This window comes from Apodemus sylvaticus, chromosome 14, assembly GCF_947179515.1.
Source record: "Apodemus sylvaticus chromosome 14, mApoSyl1.1, whole genome shotgun sequence".
Taxonomy (NCBI): Eukaryota; Metazoa; Chordata; class Mammalia; order Rodentia; family Muridae; genus Apodemus; species Apodemus sylvaticus.
Genome location: NC_067485.1, coordinates 48,706,333 through 48,729,966, shown reverse-complemented (window position 1 = coordinate 48,729,966; position 23,634 = coordinate 48,706,333). Strand labels below are relative to the sequence as shown.

The 23,634-nt window shown below is 40.0% G+C and overlaps 1 protein-coding gene across 1 annotated transcript in view; it reads right to left on the bottom strand.

Moving 5' to 3' along the window:
* Nucleotides 1-23,634, bottom strand: part of Rala (RAS like proto-oncogene A) — a 56,302-nt gene that overhangs the window by 13,879 nt on the left and 18,789 nt on the right. Inside the window, exon 2 of the mRNA XM_052157001.1 lies at nucleotides 1,251-1,400. Within this exon, the coding sequence (XP_052012961.1) occupies nucleotides 1,251-1,364 (114 nt within the window). The 5' untranslated portion in view covers nucleotides 1,365-1,400. The remainder of the gene's footprint in view (nucleotides 1-1,250; nucleotides 1,401-23,634) is intronic.

Here is a 23,634-nt window from a genome sequence, read left to right as displayed (position 1 = left end):
GTTGGTTTTCAACACAAACTCAGTACATTAAAAAAAAAAAAAGCAAGATGAGAAACTTCATCATACATAAGGGTGCATGGGCCTGGGGTAAGTTTTTACAGTAGCAACCTCAACACCAACCTATTGATTGGCTGTTGTTATCCTGTGGGAACAAACTACCATTGACTACATGACCACAGCCGAGACCCTGTGACACGATTGTCTTTGGGTCACCTGTATTTCACAGCTTGCTTGTACTTGTGATCACACAGCCACCTAGGGATGGGCTGGTAGTCAAACGGCCCAGGGCCTGGGCTCGTCTTTGGATGGAGAAAGTCTGGGCCAGGTGACAACCTACATTCCCGCCTTGTTCTTGGGCTCATTTGGACACGCTGGCAGCAGATCAAGAGGAGCTGGTGTAAGCTGGGAGGGCAGGCCCACTCCAGCCACATATCTGTGAACATGCTGATCTTCATGTTTGAAGCAGTTGTCTTCCTCAGCCTGCAAGGGTCAGACCTGCCATCCAAAGATGACCTCTATTTTTTTCTTTTGTTTTAATAAACACTGAAGAAGCCAGAACTGATTCCAATTCTGTTGGGGAAACCTCAGGACTGGTTTATTTGATGTTGTGGAGCATTTTACTGCTTTTAGTACATAATTAGTAATCAACTGTTTTGTATACTTGTTTTCAGTTGTCACTTTGACAAGCACTGTAATTACAGCTATTAGAGTGAAGTCTTTTACCTATTTTAGGAAAGTTAAAACATAAATGTTTTTAGTTTAGCTTCCTTATTGGAGGAAAGAGACAGGATGGGCATGGTGGCTCAGACCTGCAATCATACATGTGGGAAGCTGAGACAGACAAACTGCCTTGAGCTTTTCAAGCCAGAAAAGACTTGTGAGTGAAATTCTGTCTCAAATCCCAACCTAAAAAAAGGGAGGGAAGGGCTAATACAAAGGGTAGTTTAAGAGAAGACTAGATAAGAAATAAACAGTATAGAATATGCAAATGAGCAAACAATTAGGTGGTACTGCTTCTGCCTCCTCCCAATTTTTTTTTTTTTTAAGCCTGGGGTCTAGAGACTGGCTCGTGAGTTTTTGACTTGCAGAAGTAGGTATTGATGTTGGCTCCCAACTTAAAACAAAAAACAAACAAACAAAAAAATAGGAGCTTTCAAGGCATTAAAGAATCCTACCAAGTAACACTAAAACTACGGTAGAGGACACTAAGTCCAAGCTTAACCTTTACTCAAGTGAACTTGGGCACTTACCTCATCGTACATGAACTGCAGAGTCAGGGCAGACTTGCCCACACCACCACTGCCCACCATGATGACTTTGTGTAAGGCCAAAGAATTCTGACCTTTGGGCTTGTTTGCAGCCATCCTGTTTCCCAGAGTCCTCAGAGGATTAAGAAGAATCTAAGACAAATGAAACAGGGAGGGCTCAGTATACTCCTTAGAATTCCAGTGGAGGGAAGAAATAATGTCCTTAGGATTCAGGACAATAACTCTCATTCTGCAGTGACTGTAAATAGATAGTAACCAGAGTGCACACTCTTAGAGGGAGAATCATCCATCAATGAATGCCACAGCAATGAGACGAGCCGATGATGCGAGGGCAGTTCACTTCTAATAGAGTCTATAATGAGTTCTAACCAACTCCCAGGGCAACCACATGCTGATGGGGGGGGGGGGTTAGTTACACTGGAGTATTGAGAACGGGCTAAAGCATCATTTGTCTTCATGTTAATTCATATGCTCAATGATCGAAGAAATGCTCCTCTTAATTTCAGTAGGAAACAAAGACTGCCATTGCCTTTAGGTCATCCTCAGAAATGCTTGCTGTAGTGAAGAAACCTCATCCAACAACTGTTAACATACTTACAAATAGGATTCCAGCAGTGCATAATTCAACAACATGCTATGGGGCCATTTGTGGTTTTCGGAGTAATCAATATGACTTGACTGCTTCAATGTAGCATGCCCTCGCTTTCCTTAGAACACTCTTTTGTTTTAATATATTAAGGCTCTCAACACGGAATACAGACTCTAACAGAGGCTATAATGGTGATGTGGATACACAGCTGCCTTTGGCCAGGGTACCAGGCTTTAAGAGGTAAGAATGCTACAAAGTCACAGCAAACAGAGGCCATGGGGAGGCTCGAGCAGGGACTCTGTGGTTAGGCAATCAAGGGGTCATGACCCTGGCCTTAGTGTCTCCTCCACATTTGTAACAGCTTTGCTTAGCAGCAGTTCACAGACCTACCTCTGTCTGCCCACCTCCCCGTGCTGTGTCTCAGCTCAGCTCAGTGAAACCTTCCCTGTTTTCCTTCTGCCTATGGTCTTCTCTGACTTCCACCTTTGCCATCAGGTTTCCTGTTTACCCAGCTCTCTCTTCTCAGTTTCCGGTCCCGATCTCACTTGAAACACTCAATATAAATTGAGCTTTCTTTTTTTCTGTGTTCCCAAGTAGCAGCTTATACTTTCCTTTTAAAACCGTCACCATGTTTTGAAATTACTGAGTGTGTAGTTGTTCAATGTAGGTTTTCTCACATACAGTATGCCAGATGTCACTTGATTATAGAGCCACCATGTTTATTCGGTTATGACTCCTTCACTTTTTTATTATCACATAAAATGAGTGTGTTACATGTACACATGCTTGTGCATACACCATGTGAGAACGTAGGCATGCACAGGCCTCATTAGACATGTAAAGGCTCAAAACTGGGTTAGCGGGTGCTTTGGCCTAGTAGGGAGACAAAGCAGAGATGTGTACCTCAGTGACCGCCAGTAAGTGGAGACAGAAAGAACAGGGATGCGGGTTTCAATATTCCTGTCCAGGACATGCCTATGTCACACCTCCTGAACATTCTGCCATGGCCCAACAGTACAAGTTAGCAATCAAATTTTCAATGTTAGAGATCTAAACTATAATAACCAGTCCAGATATTGTTTTATATGGTAAATATCTAAAGTGACTTCCTACCAGAACATTAGGTATACATTTAAAAAAGATGCCACTAGTCCTAAGTACAGTGATAAAAAAAAAAAAGGGTGTGTGTGTGTAGGTGTTGGAGGGGTAACGGGATGATTCCTTTAAGAGATAATCAAGACGGATGTCTGTTGCTTTTAAGTTTTATATACTACAGGGATGAAAGAAGAGAAAGACATCCCTGAAAAGATTCACACTCCAGGATGCTGAGATTCCAGGACCTTCCATGCTTCATTCCAGCTTCGCACTTAATTCTACTTCAACTACATCAGAGCTGATTCTTTTAAAGACTTGCTTCCAGAACTTTACTTGCCTCTCCAACCTTTCAGAATGTCATGGTCAAGATGTCAGCTGACCTGGAGGCACGAAATTTCTCACCACATAGTGCCTGGAAGGCAAATAATGCCACCTAGTTCTCAAAATTTCTTATTTCCCTTTGGGCCCCCAGATGGGAATTCTTCACCCCAATTCAGCTGGAAGCAGACAGAAGACAATCATCATCCCTGTTCCTCATGTGGGGTGGATGGTTCTGATTATTTTAGGAATTATAGATATGTTATCATTTTAGGGATATTTTACAAATGTAGATTTGGACAGGGAGGGAACTAAAGAACTTAAACTCGGGGATTTCTACCTTTCCTTTCCTCTTCTCTTTCCTTCTTTCTTAGGTAAAGGAGAAGGGGGGTGGAAAAGAACAAGGGGGATATAGTAATATCATAGAAATTATAGAAATAGACAAATAGGGATAGGTTAGCAAATGTACTTTTAAGCAAAACATTACATAGCCAGAGCTTACACTGGTAGAAGCCTTTATAATTGATACGAAGTTGAAGTTATAATCTCTTATATTGGTTCAGAATTTATTTGATGTAAATTTAAGGTTTTCATTGGTATAAATTTATTATTGATATAAACTGGGATTAATATTGTTACTCCCATGTAGGCATTGTGCCTACATAACACATTTAAGAATACAAGGCTTAGACCCAGTCCTTCTATAACTGCTAGTATAAACTGCTTTTAGATGATTAAGTAATACAAGTTAAAGGCCAGATAGTAAACTCGTGGTTTTGAGTTAGTTAAAATGGTGTTCCTGAGTTATTTCAATTAGAAACAGCTGAGAATAGTCAAGGCTTAACAGTTCAGAGATGTTTTAGGTAGACAGATGGTCTTCAAAGGTGTCAGAAGTCCACAGAATATGTTTATTGACATTTCTTTATTAAAGATCATTTGACTGGAGACCTGTCTACTCCTGACAGCACCCCTTTTTTGAATTCAAAGAACTTGAGCATCAATGGAGTTGATTCAGTTGTGGCGAGACAGTCACCAGGCAAGAATTGCCTCATTTCATCTACAGACAAATACTGTCCAAAAAAGGACACACTATGCGGCAGAGTCGACTGATAATCTCTGCCAAAACAGAGTAATCAGCCCTTCGAAATTCTGCATTACCAAGGTCTGTCAGATGATCCTGGGCCAGAAGGCTGAAGACTGATGCTCCAATGTTTTGGTGTATAGGGCCTGTCCAGGTGATCAACAGTCTCTATACACTGGCTAAGTTTTAGAAGCTATATTTTGTGCTTCTCATACTTTCAGGTAATATTAGTCATTCTTGGATTTCTGATGGGGTTGAAGACTAATAGTCTTATAGCCAGTCCAAGCTGTTTAGCATTTAGAAAGATGATACAGATTTGAGAGGATGGTTTTCAGATGGGTTAACTTGAGTCAGGTATAGAATAATAAGTCTTTTAAGTTCGAATAGATGACAGAGGTACTACTTAATTGATAAAAAAAAATGATTGACTGGGTGTTAGGTCTATCCTGTACGCTATGTTACAAAATGGTAATAACTGCGCTCAATTGATATCTGAGATAAAAGTCTTTTAATTGGACAGAAAGGGGGAAGTGTTGTGGATAGCCCAGGGCTTGTATTTTAATGCTAATTCCACACCTCATAGGGGCTGCAGATGAGGAGTTGCCATGTGAACCTTCTCCCCACCTTAACTTTTCAAATAAAGGCTTGAGCCAATGATTGGGCAGGAGGAAGTGGGAGGAGCTGAGAGTCGAGGGGAGGAGCGACAGGAATAAACAGGAGAGGAAAGAGGTACTGCAGGAGGCATGGGAGGGAGAGAAGCTCGTGGCCTGGAGAAACCGCAAGTTCTATGGGATAATATGTATGGAATAGAGTAGTGTAGTGGGAGGTCGCCCAATCTAGGCTTGTAGCTTGTTTTGTTAACTGATTGAGTTGAGCTTTCTTTTACCGGGAAATTTGGTTGGAAACAAAGTAGCAACAGATGTCTTTGAAGATGTGACCTCTGAGAGCTGAGAACTGAAGTTCATGAAAGCTGCAGCCAGTTCTAAGGGCAGAACATTTCAGACATCAGGAATACAAGGCACAGTGAACATAAAACATAAAGGGGTTGGCATGCTCTGAGGACTAGAAAAAGGCTGGCGATGAGATGCCTGGTAAGAAACATGGAAGCAGCATGACACAGGACTGACTGAAAGGTAGGCAGACAGGATCACAAGAGGCACTGTAAGTCATGGGAAAGTGCTTGGATTTCACTATAAGTGCACCAAGAAAACTGGTGGCACAGTGTAAGAGCTGAAAAGAGTTGGGAAAACTTGGTGGGACACGTCTGTTATTCTAGTACTTGGGAAATGAAGGCAGAGAATCAATAGTTCAAAGTCATGCTTGCCTACACTGGACTCAAGGTTAGGCTGAACTATGGGGGACCCTGCATCATCCCCATTCCCTCTTCACCAAACAAAAAGACTTGAAAACACAGGGGCTGATCTTAGCTTTCTGTACATGCAGGGTAGAAGAGAGGCACCGGCTGCAATGGTGGGCAGCAGCAGCCACTCCAGCCGTGCTGGTCCTGCCCTCTTAACTGCTCTCTGAAGTCAATACTATGTATACCATTTCCCGAGCACTCACTAGATGCCAGGCAGGGTTCTGAGTTCACTGTACATAGTAGCTCAGTCTTGTTCATTTATGAGCAACCCTGTGGTGTATGTCCTACTTTAATTTCCTGTAACAGATGAGTTACGAGAGTTGCAAAGGTGACATGCTCCAAGTAAGACAGCCTGGCTTTTGTAAGGACCCTGCTGTGTTAGGCATTTGCAAGAACAAGTGATGGGCATACTGGTTTGACTAGGTGAAGGAAACAAAACAAACTTCTAAGTTTTGGGCATAAACATCTGAATATGTATTGAGACTATTATCAAAAATAGAGCAAGCCTAGGAAGACATAGGTCTGGGAAAGAACTCTCAAGCACTACTTGGGTATGTCATCTAACTCAGGTTTTTACATATGGAACTGGAGGTCAATCCACAGTTCAAGGTGAGGGTAGAAACAGACACACACACACACACACACACACACACACACACACACACACACACACACATATTTGGTTTTGGTTTTTTGAGACAGGGTTTCTCTGTGTAGCCTGGCTGTCCTGAAACTCACTCTGTAGACCAGGCTGGCCTGGAACTCAGAAATCCGACTGCCTCTGCCTCCCAAATGCTGGGATTAAAGATGTGTTCCACCACTACCCCCCGAGACATAAATTTAAATAACATTTTAAGTCACAAAACTGAACAATCTCTCTCAGGAACAAGATGGGAATAGAGATGAGCAGGCAAGAGAGGTAAGAGCCCGGAGATAACTCAACAGGCTAGCCAACCTGACTCCTGTAGGGTCAGAGATACAATGAGACAACAGGCAGACAGAGGTCAGAGATCTGGCAAGGTGGGCCAGTTTTAGTGGGTATGGGAAGACTCAATATCAAGGAAGTGACAATGGGGTAAATTGAGGAAAAAGTACAGGAATTGATTTTTACTTTGAAGATGGAAAAATGGAGACCTGGTGTTACCAGGAACAAAGTTTGTCATTTAGTTGCCTTTTCATATTGGCAAAATATGGTTTATATGGTAATCATCAAAAACGGGATAAACATGACAATGCAGAAAAAGTCCACCTCTAGTATCTAAGTCTTCTAATGGGCCCAGAACAGAAGAACAGGGCATCTCTTCCAATGTAATGTGAGATAAGGCAAAGAAAGAAAATACAAACAAGGACCACAGATAGACTTAGTCATTTCCTCAGCTAATTGTTTCTACATTTCTTCAGTGGAATATGATCACACGAGATAGTGAAAATGTGAAAGTGAGCGTGGCTAGTTGAGAATAGAATATGCAGAAACAGAGCAAAATACATGCTGTAATCCTGTGCAACAAAGGTTGCGAATTACATGCAAGGATGAGAGCAACTCAACAACTGATCTCAGGACTTATGGTAAATCATCCTGAAAAGAAGAATCAGCCAAGTTTATTACACTGTTAGCCAAATCAGTCAAAGACTGGGATGAATCAGACAAAAACACAGGATCACTTTCACAATCTTAGTATGGGGAAGTAAAAATATAAAGCTATGAAAGATATCTATTAACTCATTTTTACAAATGAAAGATACATTTTTAGGCTGGTCATGACAGAAGATGCTACAATCCCAGCACTTGGGACATGAGGTAGGAATATTGCTGCCTGGACTATATAACAAGACCTTGTCTTAACATACTAGTAACAGTAATAGTTTTAATAATAGTGTCTCCATGTAAAAGTTACTGTAGGTAAGATCAGCCTAGGAAACTGTAGAAAATGAAATACAACGGTTCTACAAAGGTTTAAGAGAAATACAATAAAAACTATATTGGAATATTGTTTCACTCATCAGATACATTTTTTTTTCCAAAGTCCAACAAACTTTAGTTCCTTTGACCTATTTTTGTATGGCCAATGCATTAAAAGTGTTATGTTTTTGAAGGGTTGTAAACAAACAAAATCACAAATTTGCAACAGAGAATGTAGCCTGGAAATCTAAAATAGTACTGGCATTTTACAGAAAATATATGCTCATCTGAGACCAGGCGACTCTGTGTCTTCTTAGGGTCACACTGGACCCAAGTCCACAGGACACAGTGGCTTTATGTAAACCCAGGAGCAGATCTGGATTCAGAAAGAAAACCTGCCTGCATCTCAGACCCCAGTGGGCTCTACCTCCAAACCTGCCTGTCCCAGTTGCTCCAGATGTAAGAGACCCTGTCCCAGTGGCTGACCTCTGGCCTTGGCTGGGTTCCCTTGAGATACCCCAAAGCCACCCAGCCAGCCACCTTACCTTGTGATTCCAGTTTGGTAGGCCAAAACATTAAAAGACAACCAACACCCCAAATCCAGATGTTCGGATCCCACTGTAAAAACACAATCAATGAACGAAGACAACATGCCCTACACCAATCACTACTTTCAAAGTAATGTCCCCTACCTCAGATGAAAGATGAAATTTAAGACCCAGAATTCAAAAGAACAATTATAAATATGTTCAGGTAGTTTAAAGCATTTAAAGAGGCACACATACCTGAACTTAAGACAGTAAAGAGAACACAAGTAAATGGCCAAGTGAAATAATGAAGTTAATGGATATAAAAGTACAGCTCAAACAAGAGAAACACTAAAGAAAACTCAAACTGAATTAAAGCAAAAATAGAAAATTAAGTCTAATAAAAACATTCAGTGGAATGCCTTGACAACAGAATGGATCACATAGAATACGGAATATTTATTTAGGGCTTTAGGGGATGTAGAAACTAAATCATTCAATCAAAGAAAAGGATAAATTAAAAAAATATTAGAATATGGATGGATTCTAAGATACTATGAAAACCAAATTTATGAATTATGGGCATAAAAGGAGATGAATTCCAGGCTAAAGGTACAATTAACATTTTCAATAAAATCATACCAAAAAATCCCTAAATCTAAAGAAAGTGATATCCATCCAAGCAGCAGAGGCTCACAAAACACCAAATAAAGCAGAAAGTAAACTGCTCATCTGTGATAGTTAAAACAAACAAACAAAAACCCAAATACTAGAGTAAGGTATTGAAAAGCTATGAGAGAAGAGAAAAGTCACATAGAAGGTGGACCCATCAAAACAACAGCTAATTATTTGATGAAAACTTTTAAAGCCAGAAGAGATTAGAAAGACATTCCAAGTTCTGAAAAAATAATTAAATTAAAATTGAAGGAGAAATAAAACTTTCTGTGAAATAAATGACTACTCAGCTAGCTCTACAAAGGATCCAGGACAGAATACTTTGGACTGAAGAAAGGGATAAACATATCTAAGATGGCAGAGAAAGAATAAATAATACTAAGATTAGAAATCAAAAAAGGTCTAAGAAAACAATAAAAAGTGAAAAGTATAAATACATGTTTCAATACTATGGATATTAGTGGTCTCAATTTCCTAATTAAAAAATACAGTCTAGCAGAGTGGGTTAGAAAGCAAGAATCATCTTTTGGCAGTCTCTCAGAAATATACCTCTGGGTGAAAAGATAGAAGAAGATACTTCAAGAAGATAGATCTAGGAACCATATAGACATAATCATTCTATTATCAGACAAAATAGGCCTTAACACTGGTTAGAAGAGATAAAGGTCATTTTATACTTATTAAGGGAACAATTCATCAAGCAAACACATAATTCTATGCACCAAACGGAGGTGCACATATATAAAACCCCACATTAACCCCAGCACAGTTGCAGGGGGAGATTCAATACTCCACTGTCACCAATAGATAGGTCACCTGGACAAGAGGAGGGGGTGCGGGAGAGGGAAAAGAGAAGGGGGATGGGAGTGGAGGAGAAGGCAGGGTCGGGAGTGGACAGAACACTTCACTGAAGCACTGGAGAACACACACACCTTTGCAAAAGCTCAGACTAGCAGAAAACTATCAGAGAATAAAGCAAGCATCGACAAATAGAAATACTGAAAAAGCTAGGCGGTGGTGGTACACGCCTTTAATCCCAACAACTGGGAGGCAGAGCAGGTAGATGTCTCTGAATTCGAGGCCAAGCGGGTCTACAGAGTGAGTTCCAGAACAGCCAAAGCTACAGAGAAACCCTTTCTCAAACCCCTTCCTAAGCCCCCACAATTGGAATAACATCTTATTTTCTACATGACCACAACAGAATATCATCGACAAAAGAAACCATATACAATCATACATAAACTTGGAAACTAAACAACACACTATTGGATAACAAATGGATCATGCAGAAACTAAGAAATTTTCTAGAACTGAATGAAAATGAAAACATAACATGGCAAAATCTTTGGGGCACAATAAAGGCAGTCCTAAGAGCAAATAATACACCTTAAGGCCTTGGAAAAAGAACAAACTCTCACTAGTATATGGGGAGAAATAATTAAAATTGGAGCAGAAATTAGAGAAACAAACAAACAAACAAAATGTAAAGAATGAATGAAATAAAGAGATGGTTATTTAAAAGATAAATTGCCATATGTGTTCTTTTGTGATTGGGTTACCTCACTTAGGATGATATTTTCTAGTTCCATCCATTTGCCTAAGATTTCATGAATTCATTGTTTTTAATAGCTTAGTAGTACTCCATTGTGTAAATGTACCACATTTTCTGTATCCATTTCTCTGCTGAGGGACATCTGGGTTCTTCCTAGCTTCTGGCTATTATAAATAAGGCTACTATGAATATAGTGCTTATTACCTGTTGGAGCATCTTCTAGGTATATGCCCAATCACAAAAGAACACACATGGTAAATACTCACTGGTAAGTGGATATTAGCCCAAAAGCTCAGAATACCCAAGATACAATGAACAGACCACATGAAGCTCAAGAAGAAGAAAGACTGGAGTGTGGATATGTCCATCTTTCTTAGAAGGGGGATCAACATATCCATGGGAAGAGATTCAGAGACGAAGTGTGGAGCAGAGACTGAAGGAAAGACCATTTAGAGACTGCCCTACCTGGGGATCCATCCCATATATAGTTAGCAAACCTAGGCACTACTGCAGATGCCAACAAATGCTTGCTGATAGGGGCCTGATAAAGTTGTCGTCTACTGAGAGGCTCTGCCAGTGTCTGACAAATACAGATGATGCTCACAGCCAACCAATGGACTGAGCACAGGGTCTCCAATGGAGGAGCTAGAGAAAGGACCCAAGGAGCTGAAGGGGTTTGAAGCCCTATAGGAGGAACAACAATATGAATAAGCCAGTACCCCTCCCTCCCCCCAGCTCCAAGGAACTGAACCACCAACCAAAGAGCACACATAGAGGGACTCATGGCTCCAGCTACATATGTAGCAGAGGATGGCCTTTTCAGACATCAATGAGAGGAGGGGCCCTTGGTCCTGGGAAAGCTCAATGCCCTAGTGTAGGGGAATGCGAGGGCAGGAAAGTGTGAGTGGGTGGGCTGGTAAGCAAGGGGAGGGAGGATGGGATAGGGGGTTTTCAGAGGGGAAACGAGGAAAGGGGATAACATTTGAAATGTAAATAAAGCAAATATCTAATAAAAAAAAAAGACAAACTGCCAAACCCCTATTCAAGTTTTCCAAAAATTAACTAATAAAATTAGAAATAGATATTACAGTAGACACCAAAGAAATTCAGAAAATTATCAGCATGAATTTAAAGTCCTATATTCCACTAACATGGAAAATCTAAAAGAAATGAATCAATTTCTAGATGCATTAAGCCCACCAAAATTAAACCACATAGGAATAAATAATTTAAATAAATCCATAACCAGCAGTGAGATTGAAACAATAATAAAAGGTCTCTCAACTAAAACAATTTCAAGAAAACAGATGAATTTATTGCAGAATTTTGAAACCTTCAAAACAGAATATCAGTACCATTTAAATTACTCAATAAAACAGAAAAAGAAGGAATGGTACAAAATTCTTTTTATGAACCCAGCAGTACTGTGATATCAAACCTAGCAAAGACAGAACCATAAAATGAGATTAGAGACCAATCTCCCTCGTGAACACAGATGCAAAAAGCCTCAATAAAATTCTGGCAAACATTATTCAAGAGCTATTTGCCTTCATTTCAGAGATGCATGCATGTCAATTTATAAATGTGTCATATCATTTAAAGGTACTCAAAGACAGACATCACATGATTCATTCTCTCTCTCTCTCTCTCTCTCTCTCTCTCTCTCTCTCTCTCTCTCTCACACACACACACACACACACACACATTCCTCAATAAAAATCCAACAATGTCTTCATGATCAAAGTCACGGGAGCCTAAGGACAGAGGAGCACACCTCAGTATACTAAAGCCATGACAACCTAGAGCCAACAGCACAGTAACGGGAGAGGCACTGCTCAGACCCTGATGACAAAAGGGGGTCTACGCTCCTCACTAAAATTCAGTACAGTTTCTGTAGTTAGGGCAGTAAGTTAAAAGAAATACTAAACGAAATAAAAATTGTAAATGAAAAATTCAAAGTATCCCTAATTGTAGATTCTATGATTCTATACAGAAAAGACACCAGAGACTCCACCAGAGTTTAACAACTCTTCAACGCTAGTAAACTCTTTCACGGAAGTGGTGAATGTTATGGGAATGACCAACTGCCAGAGCCAGTTCCACAATATGGAACTCATGCCTGGCACCAGTACTGGGGCAAGAACCTGTGGTTACATAGGTTAGGCCCTAAGAGAGACCCTAGTATTAGCATGCTAAATGGACATACTAGTAAACTTACTTCTTATCAGTTATTGTTATACACATAAATCAGTCTCTGTATTTCAGCAGAGAATCGTCTTTTAGCAGCAGAGATAAACACAAAGACCCACAAGTGGTCAACACAGAGAGAACAAGAGTATGTAGTGCTCAGATCAAGACAGACAAAACCTTAGCATAGAGGAGATGTGATCATGAAGTCCCAGCCCACCCCAGTTGAGAACTGAGTGAACTCAGGGTTTGTTGTTATTTAAAGAACACGTGAAGTTGGGAAGGAACACAGGGATAGGGAAGTGGAGGAGGAATCAGAACAGGGAAGTGGGAGGTGGGCTTGAAGAGAACACATTATCGGAGCTGGAATGAAAGCTTAGCAGTTAAAAGTACTTGCTGCTCTTACAGAGACCTGGGTTCAGCTATCAGTATTAACGTGGCAGCTCAGAGCCATCTGATACTCCATTTTCAGGAGATGTAATGCCCTCTGTGGGTACCAGGAACACAGATGGGCAAAATGCCCATATACATACATAAAAACAAATAAATCCCTTAAAAATAACCCGTAGAGTCTGCATGTATAAAAAACACTAGAAGATGGAAAACAATTGGTTTTGGGTATGAGCAGTAAGTTGCATAGTGTTAATCTAGGCTTTTTGTTTACTGTTATATCAAAATTTAAAACTTCAATCAAAATAATCAATTTAACCATGTTTCAATGATCCAGCTTAAAAAACTTAGTAGGATGCTTGAGGTCCTGGGTTCATTCCTCAACACCAAAACAGACAATCAACCAACCAAATCATATCCCAAGAGTAGTGAATTGGTCAACTGAACAAGATTTATATCAAGTATTAAACCAAACATATATTCATATCTTTTAAATTTTATTTGTTTGTATGTAAATATATATGGTGTATGTTGTTGCATTTATGTGGAGGTCAGGTGATAATTTCGAGGATTCTGTTCTCTCCATCAACCTTTACAAGGGTTCAGAGGATTAAGCTCAGGTAAAGAGATTTACATGGCAAGTACCTTTACCTACTGAAGTCCTTGCCCCTCAAACTGTATGTTAAAGAACTATTGGGAAAAGGTTGGTTAGTATACAATGACTAGGAAATGAAATATTGCTACTACTATTATTAAGGTCTCTTGGAACATAGAGCCCAAATGGGATGTCTCCATCAATGTCCCCCACCCTGACCTTTATGGTTCAGGGAACCACTCAGGAGGAGGCAGAAAGAATGTAAGAACCAAGAGTGATAGGCACAAGAAAACAAGGCCCTCCACATCAACATGAGCAAAGCTCATGAACTCAGAGAATGAGGCAGCAAGGCCAGGGACAGCCTGCATGGGTGTGCATATATCACAGCTGCCTGTTTAGTGTTTTAACGGGATTCCTAGGAAAGACCTTGTGGGCCTCTAATTCTTGAGCCTTCTCTAGAGCTCTTTTCCTTCTGTTTGTTTTGTCCAAATCCCATATGATAGTTTTTATTTGTTGTATTTTATCAATAACACTTAGAAGCCTGTTTGTTTTCTAATGACAGAGGGAAAGGGAATGGATCTGGACAGAAGAGGTGGGGAGGTGCTGGCAGGAATAGAGGGAGAGGAAACTGTACTCAGGATATATTGTGTGAGGGGGGAAAATCTGTTTTCAATAAAGAGGTGGGGGAGTTCTCACTTTGCAGTCCAAACTGGCCTGGAACTTACAATTCTCCTGCCTCGGCCTTCCAAATACTGGAATTACAAGCATGCAAAGTCATGAAACATGAAACACATGAAACATTTTAACATAAGCATCTAAGTATAGCTTCTGGTTTACAAACATTTGAGAGTCTACTTTTTAAGGCTCAGTTAGTGTTCTCTTTATATAGTGACTTCTTTGCTTTTCTTCCCATAGCCAGGCCCCACAGCAATATGCATTTACTGTGAAAGTCAAGTACTGTCTTAAGGACACACTGCTTTAAGGACATACTAATTAGACAATGCTTTCAAAATTACTTCCTGAAATAATTTCTAGAAACCAAGTATTTTAAAACTGAAGATCGACTCTCTAGCCACGAAGATTCTCTTTGTGCCAATGAATCCTGCCCTTTTACAGATCACCCATTGAACCACTACTCTGAGGAACTGTGGCTGAACAGTCGATTCTTTTTAATGAACAATGAGGAAGAATGGGAGGGAGGAGAAAAGTCAGGGGCGGGACATAAAATAGCAAACTATAAATTGTGCTTGCCACACATACCACTTCTGTTCATCCAGTCAGGTCAGCATCTTGGTAGCACTGTAAGATGCACACTGTATCTAACACGTTACCACAAGCTCATTTCCAAGAGCTTTTCTTTTAGTCCTAGTGCTGGTCACCGGAGGCACACACAAGCACTCCTGTAACCTGTGCTGTCTTTCCTCTCTCAACACATTTTCATGGTTTTAAACATAATAGGGAAGGGCTGGAGAGATGGCTCAGAAGTGGAGAGCAGTTGCTGTTCTTGCAAAGGAACCAGGTTCCTTCTACAGCACCCACATGGCAGATTACAGCCATCTCTAACTCCAGTTCCAGGAAATCTAATGCCTTCTTAGGTCTTCTCAGGGGCACCAGGCACATATGTACACAAGGCACTTACATGCACGAAGGCAAAACATTCATAGACAGAAAAAAAAAACATGCTATTTAAAAAAATCATAGGTGGGCAGTGGTAGTACACATCTTTAATCACAGCACTGGGGAGGCAGAGGCAGGCATATATCTCTGTGAGTTTGAGGCCAGCCTGGTCTACAGAGTGAGTTTCAGGACAGTCAGAGCTACACAGAGAGACTCTGTCTCTAAAATTAAAAGGAAAAAACAAACTACCAACAAACCCAATGAAAAAATTCATATAGTCAACGCAAGACAAAAAGAAAAGAGTATTAGATAAAGTTCCTGTCTTCAAGAAAGAAAGACACATGCCCATTGCCTTTTTGGGTCTAAGTTACTTTATTTCATACAGTATGTTCTAGTCTAACTTTCAGGTTCACTGAAAGACCCTCTCTCAAAGTAATGTGATTTTAATAAGCTGCTTTACTTTTTACCTAGAAGAGTTAAAAAAATACACACAGTAACCAAAAAGAACCACAAAAGTAGCACAATAGATGCCAAACCCTTTAGTATTCATGTGAGGAAACAGGCACCAGAAGACTGAGGTCACTTGCAAGAGGTCCCAGGGAGCTGGTAGAGCAGTGGTTCTCAACTTTCCTCATGTCCTGCTGACTCCCAACAATAAAAGTACTTTGTTGATACTTCATAGCTGTAATTTTCCTACTGTTATGAATCATAATGTAAATATCTGATTGAGAACTACTGTGGCAGAATTAAACTCTGAACTAACCCAGGAGTCAAGGCAAGCTGACATAACTGGCTTATTATACCACGAGACCTAGTTTAATTTGAAGCAGGACTGGCCAGAATGTGACTCCACAGTTTCTTCCTGAGCAGGGATTTAGAACATACCTTGGCAGCAGTGGGGGCTTTAAGAAGACAAAGGCTTATTTCAGTAGGCACTTTAACAGCTGCATTCCACCCGCAGGGAATCAGCAGCAGCTCTAAGAGCACCTGTCTCTTCCCCAGTTTTGATCATGAATCAGTACCTGCTCATAACTAACCCTAAGTGAATCAGGTTTGACTCTAAGGGCTTGAAAAGAAGATAATAAAAGATTAAAACTCTTTCCATGCTATTTTACAAGAGTTCAGCCCAAGAAACTACAAGTTGAAGCCTGTGTTTGTTTAATTCAAGTAAATAAATTCTTAGGCCTAAATATAGCTGTTACACTCAAAAACTGAAGGAATATTCAGAAGTAAGAAAGATCAAGTAATGCGGAATTTTGGTTTGCTAGTTACATTTTAGTCAACAGGACACGACTACAAAGAAGTATGAGGCTAAATAAATAAAAGACAGGAGAATAAGGGTTTTGACTTTGACCCTCTACAGACTAAGGACAATGTCAAAGGGACTAGAGTTCCTCCAATGAATTCGGCCTGCATTGTAACGAACGGTAAAGCTACCTTGTAAAAAAGGGAATCTTGACCACAGGCTAAGATAATAATTACTTAGTACCACCTTTCACTTCTCTTTTCTCTTTAAATGAGGTTAATCTTTTTTTTAAAAAATTAGTTTATTTGTTTACATTTCAAATGTTATCCCCTTTTCTGGTTTTCCCTCTGCAAACTTCCTATCCCATTCCCCCTTACCCTGTTTCTATGAGAGTGCTCTGCCACCCACCCATCCCAGCATCACTGCCCTAGCATTCCTCTACACTGGGGCAGCAAGCCTTGACAGGACTAAGAGTCTCCTCTCCCATTGATACCAGCTAAGGCCTTTTCAGCTCCTTCAGTCCTTCCCCTAACTCTATTTGTAAAAATTAACATATGACCATATTTCATACTATAGAAACAAGTTACTCTAAGTGGGCCATTCTAAATATGAAAACTATATCACAAATCTGAAAGAAAGCATTGGAGGAGGCATGAGACTCTGACTTAGGCAATAACTTATTAACACCAAAAGCAAAATCCATAAAGATCAAACGAAGTCACTTTCATCAAGTTGAAAACTGTGCTCTTGAAAGTACAATTAACAAAGTAAAAAAGATAAGGTACAGAATGGGAGATGATTTTTACAATTAGGAAAATTTACTGAGGAAAAGACAAGAAATGTGCAGATTTTGACTTACTGGCAAAATCTTTCTAGTTAATTACTGTAAAAACTGGAATGAATTGCCTGTAAGCACTCATCAAAGAACTACACAGAAAAAATGGGGCAGAAGACAGAACTGACTGAATTTCTTATTCTATATCCACATTTTAGTGATTTCCAAGATGACCACTTTAATGCACATTTGCTATAACGGTCAATGATAAACATAGCAATTATTTTGTGGTCCACACAATTCAATCAAAATCTTTTTAAAGTATTTGGGGTGCTGCAGAGGTGGCTCAGTGAGTAAATGTTTGCTGTTTAAGCCTTGGGACCTGAGTTTGCATCCCCATCAACCATATAAAAGTCAGGCAGGGCTGTCTCTGTAACGAGCCTGTAACCCTAGCATTTGCAGAAGGACAGGTGGCTGTTGAGTGAGATACAGTGAGATGTAATTTTTCCTACTTGGTAAAGTGAATGTGCTCATAATGGTAGGAAGGCTATGTAAACAGTTGATCTGCACAGCTTTCCCCTCCTCCTGCCTGCTTTCCAGGTGGTTGGTTAATTCCTCAGTGGTTTCCCAGAGTTCTAGAGTGGATTACTACAGTGTTTCTCATCATCATATCAGGATTTCCTGGTGCAGAGCTGTTTGTTTTAGTTCATCTAGTACACTTTCTGTAAAAGAAACCATACACACACATGCATGTGGACAGGAAACAACTCTAAGAAACTACTTTGAAGAATAGTTTATTAATAATAATAAAACTGAATTGTAACCCAGGAGCAACAGGAACGCTTCTTAGAATTCTTCATTAAGTCTGGGATGTAGCTGAGCACTAATGAGATTGATTGCCTAGCACTGTAAGGCTCTGGGTAAAGTTACAATGCCATTTTCCCAACTCCCCATTCTGGCCCCTGACAAACCCTAACTGGAGGGCTAGGCAGAAGAAAGAGGTGGAAGCAGCAAATTAAGGCCCATGAGTCCAACTGCTTCCAAGCTGTACCTGTGTATGGAGGACACATGAAGCATGGAAGCTCTCTGTGTTAGCTTTCATACGGCTGATCTCCAAAATGCCCCTCCCAATAAGTCAGAATTGTTAGAGACAATCCTAATTTAAGCCAATTTTCATGCAATTTCCTTAATGAATCAATACAAGCATATAACAATCAATGTTATAAAGGGCCTGACTACAATGGAATTCTATTTTCTGATATGGCAATCTCTACAAAGAATTTCTCCTTATATAGGTAATTGGAAACTACCACAAAAGACTTTTAAGGAAACTTAAGTTCAGGTGGTCTGAAAGGCCCTCACAAGCTCATGTCTGAATACTTGGTCCCCAGTTGGTGGACTATTTAGGAAGGATTAGAAGGCATGGCCTTGAGGAATGTGTGAACCTTGGGTCAGGCTTTGAAATTTTATTTGCTGCCATTCCCAAAGCTCCCTCTCTGCCCCCTGCTTGTAGATCCAGATATGAGCTCTCAGCTGTCGCTGCCAACATGCTTTTGCTCAGTTATCATGGACTCTAACCCTCTGAAATTTTAAGCCATTAAACATGCTTTCTCTTCTAAGTTGTCTTCATTATGGTGTTTTGTGATAGCAATAGAAAACAGAAATTGTTACCAGGAAGTGGGTATTGCTGTGACAGACTTGACCTTGTGCTTTCCCTAGACATATGCTAAGACTTTGAGACTTTGGACTAGAAAAGTGGTTAAATGCTAATAAACAGAGCTTAATGGGCTATCAGAGTAGAAGCTTGGAAGACAGTAGTGCCAAGAGCAAAATGGACTATAGAGGTACAGCTTAGTTTTCAGAGGGGAACAGTATTAACTGGACTAGAAGCCATTTTTTGTAGTAGTCTGACAACTATCTGATATGCCTTCTGCCTCTATGTTAGGAATCTGCCTGAGGCTAAATTGAAAAGTAATGGACTAATTTCTTTGGCAGAGGAGATTTCAAGACAACCTAATGCTATTACATGGTCATTCGTCATTACTCTTAAGCAGGTCTACAACAAAAAAAGAGCAAGTGGGGCAAGAGGAAATACAAAATATAATTTTAAGAGAAAGCTAATGTTGGAGTCAAATCTTGTGCTAAAAGAGGTAAGAATTGATGTGAGGCCTGATCTGCACTGGAATAAAAGGAAGGGTGCATTCAGGGCAAGGACCCCTCCCCAAGCTAAGCTTCCAAGTTGTAAAAGGCCTACTACACAATTTTCTGCTTCTAAAAAGCAACAAACAAAAGCTGCTGCAAATGTGATTCAAGGGGGCCAGGCTCCATTCCAATCAGGCAGCAGTACTAAGTGTTGTCCATGTTGCTCTGGCTTTAGTCATGAGGACACAAGAGAAAGAAAGAGGGATGCCGAATCTTCCTCTGTGGATAAGGAGGGCAGCTGAGTTGCATGTGTGGCAGGGAGCCACTGTTTGTAGGCCCTGAAAGACCATTATGTGAAGCTCAGAAAGTGAAGCCCAGATTATGTCAAAGGTGTCAGGACTGTAGTACATCTGCCAAGGAGAGCTGCACACAGGGAGCAGGACCAGTCTGGGAGATGCAGACTGCAGGCAGCAAAGCCAGAAGGGCAGAGCCACCTAAGCTCTTTGACATCAGACAAGGAATAACAGGATTTAGAATTTGCTCTCCTGCATTCTGGTTTTACTTTCTTCCAGTATTTACTCACTGCACTGCACTGCACTGTAACCCTACCGCACCCCCCATTTAGGAACACTAATGCATGTTCTGTGGCTTTGTATGTTGGAAGTATGTAAGTTCCTTTTTTACTTTCATAAGCACTTACAGTTAAGAAATTGCCTTAAGCCTCAGAAGAGGCTTTGAACTTTTAAAGTAGGACTAGATACATTTTGCATTATAATATGGCCAGAAGCCGATGAGGCCCAGGGAATGGAATGTCGCCCAGAGGTTCATCTGATTGAACACTTGGTCCCAAGTTGGTAGACTTTAGAAAGGATTAGGATAGACTTTCTATTATAAGTTGCCATCTTGGTCACAGTGTTTGTCATAGCAACAGAAAAGTAACTAATATAGAAGTTTGAAAATGGCATTTATATAGGAACTTTATTTTTAACATAAATACAAACAAAAATATCAGCAAAATAAAAATTTTCTAATAACTTGACTAGTTAGTTATATGATTAAAATGTTTCATTTACAGGATGTTTTGGTTATCTGGATACCAGTTTTCTACCATGAATTTTATTCATAAAATCAGAGGAAAAAAGAAAAAGAAAAAAACTTAGTGAAAATTAAAAAAAAAAAGTACAAGCATTTATGACTATAACATGACCAATCTGTCTCAAAGAACTACTTTGGGCAACTGCAGAGACACTGGTTGCATGGCAATGCTGAGAGAACACAACTTGAAGAATTTTATTAGCATGCAATTGGGCCAGTGCGGACAACAGCCCCCTAAAAAGGCTCCTGACCAATGTCGGTACTAAGGCTGGCATGCGTGACCAATACAATACACTTCAGAGGAAGGCATATCATAAAGGACAAAGGTTTCTGCTCTCTCAGTTTTATTTAGGGGAAACCATGTTGTGAGTAGTTTTATGGAGAGTCCCAGTCTCCTGTGAAGGGCAATATAAACTAGAAAGCAGAATCACTAGACCCAGACAAGTCTCAGTTGATTGCTGCCTGATGGGATACTGAGTTAGAACCATATAGCTAAGCAGGTTTTAGACTCCTGATTCACAGAAGGGGTGAGAGAAATAAATGTACACTGTTCCAAGGAGCAAAGGTTAGGTGGTTTATAATACAGCAAGATACGACTATATAGCTAGTTTACAATTTTGGAGGCTGTTATGACTTAGATTAAAATGTCCTTTAAAACCTCATGTCCTGAAAGCTTGATCTCTAAAGCTATAGAGTCAGAGGTGGAGCCTCTAGGAGGTAACTGGACTGGAGCTCCAATCTCATTGATGTACTATCCAGGTCTAGTTCCTCATTTGCTCCCCTACCTCCTTTGCTTGTCCCCAGGAGTCTGTGGCTCTACTTTGCTATGTACTCTATGTCATGATGCTCGGTCTAATAAAGGCCTGGAAACAATTTTCTTCTTTTTATATTGATTCGGTTTTTTTCAGTATTTTGTCACAAAGATGGAAGCTAACAGACTTTTCAGGAACTCACCTTAGGAAAAGTGCCTAGGCTGCAAGGCAGTTTGCTCTAAATTCTTGTTTTGATTTCTGATTTCTTATGTTTTGACCAAAACAAAATAAATACTTGAATACATTTCTAAAACAATTCAGTTTTCTTATTTGCCTTCTGCTTCTTTGACCCCCTACCAGTATTTCAACCTTTCTTCAACTACTGTATATCTAGAGTAAGCTTTCTAGCAAACACTTAAAAGCATTGTAGGCATCTACTCAACTCTGCCACTGGGACTGACAATACCTAACCTGAAAAGTATGGCTATATTCCAATAAAACTTTTATTCTAAAATCTGGCAATGGAGTGGATTTGGCTCTTTGCCCCTTTTGTAAATGATCTTGGTAATCCTAATGCTTCCCCTTATATAGCAGATCCCATTCACTGCAGCTAATTAAACAGACATCACCCCACAAAACTGTCTTCTTGCCATTCACCAATTTGTTCCTCTGAGATAGATCCATCCCTTCATCTTATTTTGATTTTTGTGTTTTGAGACAGGGTTTCTCTATGTAGCCCTGGACATCTTGGAACTCACTCTATAGATAAGGCTGGACTTGAATTCAGATCTGCCTCTGCCTCCCACATGCTGGGATTGAAGGCATGTGCCATCACTGCCCAGATCCCTCACTTCAGCTGCACTTCCATTTTTACAGTCATTAATGTGTTCCTCTCATTATCTCTCAAGCCTGTTCTCTTGTTAAGGGCGTCAATGATCTGCATACTGCTAACACTAACGGTCAATTTCCAATCTTCATGATTCTTCATATGGTAGCAGTTGTCTGAAACAGTCATTCCTTTTCATGAACAACTTCCTTGAAAAGATTATTTATTTATTTCATGTGTATGCATGTGTCTGTCTGTATGTAAGTCGTGTGTGTGTGTGTGTGTGTGTGTGTGTGTGTATGTGTGTGTGTGTGTGTTGGTGCTCATGGAGGCCAGAAGAGGTATCGGATCCCCAGGAACTGGAGTTACAGGTAGTTGTGAGCTCACTGGCATGGCTGCTAGGAACTGTACTCTGGGTCTCTGGAAGAGCAGCAAACTCTTTTAGCCACCAAACTATTTTGCCAGCCTTTCATAAAACATTAAAAAACCCAAAATATCTGATTTCCAAAAAATTATAACCCATTGTTTCCCCCCCCTCAGGTTTCTATTTATCTTTTTTACTTACTTACCTCACTGTAAATGTTGGTTTAGTTGAACCTGCTTTTTCTATCTATATTTAGCTGAGAAGGACCTTACTCATTCTTGTGCTATTTGTATAACAACAAAATATCTATGATTGTGGAGTTATAAAGCAAAGGAAGTTACTTTTTGTAGATTTGTGGCTGTAAGCCTAATATCAAGATTCCACAGGCTTGTTGCTTAGAGAAGCCTGTTCTTTGCTTTAAGTTGGTACCTGCAAGATGACAAACCCTGTCCTCATACAGTGCAAGTGCAGTTTCCTCTAGTCCTTTTATAAATACATATATCCCATTTGTTCTGGGTTCTGTTCTCATAGTCTAATCTCCCCAAAGCTCCACTTGGGCTACTTTGCCTTATGGACTGAACTTTGGAGATAACAAACATTCAAACCACTGGGCTCAATAGACATACATAAGGAAGCTCATTTATACTTCGGATTCATATCTTCCCGAATCCCAGATTCACATTCATTTTTCCTACTCAATACAGGAGCCAGCTGTCTAATAACCTTTAACATAACTCTCACCATTCCAAGCTACTAAAACTCAACTCTTAAATTAATCCAACTTCACAAGTATCTCTTCACTTTTCCTTTATCAGTCAAGGGCAACCCGCACATCAAGTTGAACAAGTTGATCAAGTTGATCAGGGTTTAGCCTGATCCAAATTCACTATCCAAATTCACTATCACAGTTCAGACCTTACCAGCTGGCAAATCTCTCAACCTGTATCTATTCCAAGACTTCATGTCATCAGAATAGAGCCCCATAGTGGTCTCTAGCTATTCCATATACTTTCGTTTTCCCATATATGGAAGAAGATAAATCATGGCTCATTCTTACATCCTTTAAGACACTATCTTGTAGAACATAATATCCTTGTGTGCAGGGATTCTCCTCAGTTTGTTTATTGTCACAGCTCTATCACATTGCATAATTTCTGACCAATGGTAGTCACTTCATGTTTTTTGAATGAATGAATGAATGAATGAAGTGTGAAAATAGGCAAGGTATGTGTGTTTCCTAAAATAGATGACATTGTCATTATATGTATGTTTATATTTAT